Below are 6,390 nucleotides of genomic sequence, written 5' to 3'. Positions count from 1 at the left end.
ATTTGTGTCACTATCACCATCTTCATGGGTGAGAATGTGATCTCCCTGACCTGGGGGAGTCAGGGCTGGGGCAGGAAGGCTGCAATTACACTTCTTTTTGGGCGGCTAAACTTTTTTGTGGGCGGCTGCAATTACACTTCTTTTTGTACGGCTGCAATTAAACTTCTTTGGGGGCGGCTAAACTTTTTTGAGGGCGGCTGCAATTAAACTTCTTTGGGGACGGCTGCAATTACACTTCTTTTTGGGCGGCTGCAATTAAACTTCTTTGGGGGCGGCTAAACTTTTTTGAGGGAGGCTGCAATGAAAATTCTTCTTGTGCGGCTGCAATTAAACTTCTTTGGGGGCGGCTAAACTTTTTTAAAGGCGGCTGCAATTACACTTCTTTTTGGGCGGCTGCAATTAAACTTCTTTGGGGGCGGCTGCAATTAAACTTCTTTGGGGGCGGCTAAACTTTTTTGAGGGAGGCTGCAATGAAAATTATTTTTGTGTGGCTGCAATTAAACTTCTTTGGGGGCGGCTAAACTTTTTTGAGGGCGGCTGCAATTAAACTTCTTTGGGGACGGCTGCAATTACACTTCTTTTTGGGCGGCTGCAATTAAACTTCTTTGGGGGCGGCTGCAATTAAACTTCTTTGGGGGCGGCTAAACTTTTTTGAGGGAGGCTGCAATGAAAATTCTTTTTGTGCGGCTGCAATTAAACTTCTTTGGGGGCGGCTAAACTTTTTTGAGGGAGGCTGCAATGAAAATTATTTTTGTGCGGCTGCAATTAAACTTCTTTGGGGGCGGCTTAACTTTTTTGAGGGCGGCTGCAATTAAACTTCTTTGGGGACGGCTGCAATTACACTTCTTTTTGGGCGGCTGCAATTAAACTTCTTTGGAGGCTGCTAAACTTTTTTGTGGGCGGCTGCAATTACACTTCTTTGTGGGCGGCTGCAATTACACTTCTTTTTGGGCAGCTGCAATTAAACTTCTTTGGGGGTGGCTGCAATTACACTTCTTTGGGGGTGGCTGCAATGAAACTTCTTTTTGGGCGGCTAAACTTTTTTGTGGGCGGCTGCAATTAAACTTCTTTGTGGGCGGCTGCAATTATACTTCTTTTTGGCCAGCTGCAATTAAACTTCTTTGGGGGTGCCTGCAATTACACTTCTTTTTGGGCGGCTGCAATTACACTTCTTTTTGGGCGGCTAAATTTTTTTTTACCTGTCTGGTCTGGTGCCCACTGCTGAGAGTCATTTGTATGAGGGACTTGTCTTTGAAATGCATATAACTCTTTGCATTCCACTGATTGCTGCACCAATCGCCCACTGCTCCTCGGCTGTACTGTGTAAACAGTGCACAATCAAGCCAGATAGGGGTCTTGGTGCTTGTTTTGAGGTTGTAGCAGGGGAGTGCAGCTATGAGTCGTAACACTTTGAGAGAAGATCAGTACTTCTCTACCGGCAAAGGACATCCTCCTCGACAGAGCGCGCAGCTTCACGAGGGACGCATGTGAAGCAGTGAGCAAAGGGAACACCCACCTAGCGAGCCAGATCACCTGAATCCACCCTAGCGATCAATAGAGTTACAGAAGTCGCAGCCAGATAGAACTCTTCCAGCTGCCACCTAGTCATTGATTAGCCCCCTCCACTCCACCCATTAGGCAATGATTGACGAGACGAATGGTAATAATAAATAATAAATGAATAATATTACTAATCACCAAATTAAAAATCAGATGAAATTAATTATAAATTATCATAATCACAATCAAGACAGATAGGGGTCTTATGAAATATTAAACTGACCAAAACAGAAACACACTCTGCACCATCGAGCAGGTGATCACTGACATGCCAGGTGCAACGGTCTTTAGCACCCTGAATGCCAAGTGTGGGTTTTGGCAGATCCCTCTGGACAGAGCCTCTTCCATGCTTACTGCCTTCATGACCCCTATTGGGTGCTATGTCTTCCTATGCATGCCCTATGGCATCACCACGGGCAGCAAAGTTTTCCAGCGCTGCATGGAGCAACAGTTCGCTGGCTCTCCCTTTGACATCATTGCTGTCAGCATCCTCCTTATCTGCACAGCTGGGTCCATCAGTTACTGCCACTGCTGCAACCAATGCTAGTGATGGTTACGCATGCCCTATGGCATCTCCACGGGCAGCGAAGTTTTCCAGCGCTGCATGGAGCAACAGTTTGCTGGCTCTCCCTTTGACATCATCGCTGTCAGCATCCTCCTTATCTGCACAGCCGGGTCCATCAGTTACTGCCACTGCTGCAACCAATGCTAGTGATGGTTACGCATGCCCTATGGCATCACCACGGGCAGCAAAGTTTTCCAGCGCTGCATGGAGCAATAGTTCGCTGGCTCTCCCTTTGACATCATCGCTGTCAGCATCCTCCTTATCTGCACAGCCGGGTCCATCAGTTACTGCCACTGCTGCAACCAATGCTAGTGATGGTTACGCATGCCCTATGGCATCACCACGGGCAGTGAAGTTTTCCAGCGCTGCATGGAGCAACAGTTCGCTGGCTCTCCCTTTGACATCATCGCTGTCAGCATCCTCCTTATCTGCACAGCCGGGTCCATCAGTTACTGCCACTGCTGCAACCAATGCTAGTGATGGTTTACATTACATTACATCTTCCATCTGCCACCTTAAAATTGATTAGCCCACTCCCCTACACCCATTAGGCAATGATTTAAGAGACGACTGGTAATAATAAATGAATAATAATCACAAAATTAAACAATCAGATTACATTATCACACAATCAAGCCAGGTAGGGGTCTTGTTGGATGTTAAAGTGATCAAAACAGTTACACACTTGCAGACAAACTCTGTGCTGCACAAAATGCCCACCGCTCCTTGGCTGCACATGGTAAACAGTGCATGATCAAGCCAGATAGGTATCTTTTATGGGCCTATTTTTTTTAAACTGCCATCATGTCTGCCGCTGCAGTGCCACTCTTACATAAGCCACGTGTTTGTGCCGCACACTTTTGTGGCTTAGCATAGTTATCCAGCTACCTCAGTGCAAACTTTGGCAATAAAAACAATATTGTGAGGTGTGAGGTGTTCAGAATACACTGGAAATGAGTGTAAATGTATGTTATTGAGGTCAATATAGCGTAGGAGCAAAAAAAAACCACCAAATTCTGCGATTTTAGCTGTTTTTATGCTTTTTTAACAAAAAAATCAGAACCCAAAACCCCAAAAAATCCAAACACAAAACACTTAGGAGGTGTTTTGCCAAAACCCATTAGAACCCAAAACCTCAAGGTAATCAGAACCCAAAACCCAAAACCCGAAAAGTGGCCGGTGCACATCTCTAATGGGAATGATATAGGGACTAAAGAACATAAGGAAACATTTCCTTTGTTTCGTAAGCAGATGGTTGCCATGGTGATATATATAAATGAATCTAAGGCAGGCCTCCAACTAGTAGCAGCTCTCCGATCTTCCCAGAACGCAAGGTGGAATGCATAGACTTCCGCCCAGATGACGAAGGAGGGGCACCTGAAGTCCACAGTCACTGTGATTTCTGGGTAAGCAGCGTCAGAGGAGATGTGAGAAAAGAGGTATCGGAAAAAGCGCAAGGCAATCGGATTAAATTCTGAGAGCCAGCGCTGCAAGCTCAACCCAGGTATTGAATTTTTTTTTTTTTTTAAATATAGAAAATATAGAAAAAAAACTGTATGGTTCTTAATATAGCGGTCACATTGCACAAACAAAAGGGTCATGTGATCGGAACTCAAACTCTTTTATGATTGTGATTAGAAATTTGTTATGTCTGCCTTCTATTTTTATTCATTTTTTTATTTTATAAAATGAAAGTGGTTTTAGCAATGTATGGTGATTATATATGCACGATAAATGTAATAAACAATGAAATTTATATTAAGAAAATGAGAACAGTTGGTGCAATCAGGGGCCATATTGGCACCAAGGTATAAATACAGAGAGCCGACAAAGGAGAGGTTACCTTTGAAAAAGCTGGGAGCCACCCAGCAAAACGCGTCAGGTTATAGCACCCCCATTCCTTCTTTCATTGTGGATTACAAAACTTTCCCAAAGGACCCTGAACCAGGACCCAAGACTGGACATTGTTATCAACTGGGGCATCCAAAGTCGACTTGAGGACAGCACGCCAACTACACGGGGATCACTTCAATTGCAGCTAGCAGCAGTGTTAGCCATCCCTGATACGTGAGTGGCACTAACTGTCCCCTCCAAAAAAAGTATAGTCCATTGGAGTCCAATAGGAACAGGATCCATACACAAAAGGATCAGTGGGGTGCCTTTCCAAAAAAAAAAACATCTTTATTCAAAGTGTAGTTTATCCATGAAGGCTCGCACCATATACATGTTGATTTTATGATTATGATTTGCATTTATTAATTATATTTTATGGTAATTTTAATATGATAGTTATCAACTAATTGTTTAAAGAAATATATTGTGTTATTTTTTTCCTCAAAAAGCAGCAGTTACGAATTTTTCTCTTCTTTTGTCAATTATCTGTCTACATTACTTACCTTTTGGGTACATTTCTATTAGCAGAATAGGTTTGCTATTCTAAATTTAAGACAAGCTGATTTTATATCATTATTCCTGAGTGTATAAATCAGTGGATTAAGCATTGGAGTAACAATAACATAAAATATAGCAATTAATTTGTCTGTTCCTGGAAGAGAGCTTGACCCGGGTTTCATGTAGGCAGCCATAGCTGAGCCAAAAAATATTGTCACGACCGTCACGTGAGACCCACAGGTGGAGAAAGCTTTCCGCCGCCCGGCTGAAGATCCAATTTTTAAGATACTTAAAATGATTTTAACATAAGATATTACAATAAATGTCACTGGTGTCAAGAGAACAATCACACCAAAAACAAATATAATAAATTCCATAATCAAAATGTTTTTACAGCCCAGTGATAATATTTCTGGAATTTCACACATAAAATGATTTATTTCATTATTACCACAAAGATCTAAACTGAATATTAGTGACACACAGGGTATAGCGTTAATAAATCCACACAGCCATGCTGCAATGGCTAGTTTGTCACAAGCCGCCTTACTCATGATTGTGGTATAATGTAGTGGATGACATATAGCTACATAACGGTCATAAGCCATGATAACTAGCAGAAAACACTCATTTTGCCCTAATGACAGAGCAAAATACATTTGTGTTGCGCACTCAACAATTGAGATAGTTTTCTTTACTGACATCAAATCTCTTAACATTCTCGGCACAATAACAGTTGTGTAGCAGAGATCCAAAAAAGAGAGGTTGCCCAGGAAGAAATACATAGGGGTGTGAAGGCTGACATCATACAGGATCAGAATTATGATGGAGATGTTCCCAATTAATATGATCATATACAGAAGTAGGAAAACGACAAAAAAAATAATTTGTGAACTGGGATCACTGGAAAGTCCAAGAAGAATAAATTCTATTTTCACGGTATTATTGTTCCCGTGCATTCTTTCAAACAAAATGGGGAAAATAATGTACAGTATGTTATCTAGTTGTTATCGTTAAGAGAGGGTGGGGCCTGTGGTAAAGGCCCCACGCTAGCTATTGTTCATTATTTATTTATTTATCCACAGTTTCTTATATAGCGCACACATATTCCGCATTCACATCAGTCCCTGCCCCAGTGGAGCTTACAATCTATATTCCCTACCACATGTACGCGCACACACAGACATTCCACGGTTAATTTGTTGGGAGCCAATTAACCTACCAGTATATTTTTAGAATGTGGGAGGAAACCGGAGTACCCGGAGGAAACCCACGCAAGTACGGGGAGAATACACAAACTCCGCACAGTTAGAGCCATGGTGGGAATGGAACCCACGACCTCAGCGCTGTGAGGCAGTAATGCTAATCATTACACCATCTGTACATATCGTGTGTGTGTCATTTATTCCTTATTGCATATTCTTGAAAGCGGTGGGAAATATCCTTGGTACGACATGAATAACCAGTATTCACGTAATAATGTAGATCTCTCAGCGTCTATGGCTTGCTGCATCTTACATTTGGCACAGAGAATGTTACTAGGGACAAGGTAATACAAATATTTCCTAATTAGAAGCCATGGGTGAATAGCCATGTCAGTTCACTGTCACTATCTAGGGATAGGGAATTCAGAGCATTGAAGATTGCTCATTCAAAGCTGTGGAGGCCTATTCTAGAAAATCTGAAAGTCACTTTAGGGAATCTAGCACGGGATTAGGCATACAGTATAACTGATTACAGAAATAGAACTCCACCCTATGTGTGTTATCATAATCTACTCCATGTGATTTGGGGTACATAGCTATCTGTTGTGGTGGAAGTTTCTGTCACCTTAATAGGAGAAATAACCCTATATACAGTATATACCTGTATGT

At 42.2% G+C, this 6,390-nt stretch overlaps 1 protein-coding gene across 1 annotated transcript; it reads right to left on the bottom strand.

Moving 5' to 3' along the window:
- Positions 1–4,539: 4,539 nt before the first annotated feature.
- Positions 4,540–5,475, bottom strand: LOC146021292 (olfactory receptor 5AR1-like). The gene has a single exon (XM_083155086.1). The coding sequence runs from the start codon at positions 5,473–5,475 to the stop codon at positions 4,540–4,542; it is 936 nt and encodes a 311-aa protein (XP_083011212.1).
- Positions 5,476–6,390: the final 915 nt, after the last annotated feature.

Source organism: Crinia signifera, chromosome 7 (assembly GCF_055691185.1).
Source record: "Crinia signifera chromosome 7, ASM5569118v1, whole genome shotgun sequence".
NCBI classification, from domain to species: Eukaryota; Metazoa; Chordata; class Amphibia; order Anura; family Myobatrachidae; genus Crinia; species Crinia signifera.
This window is presented reverse-complemented; position numbering and strand designations above follow the sequence as displayed.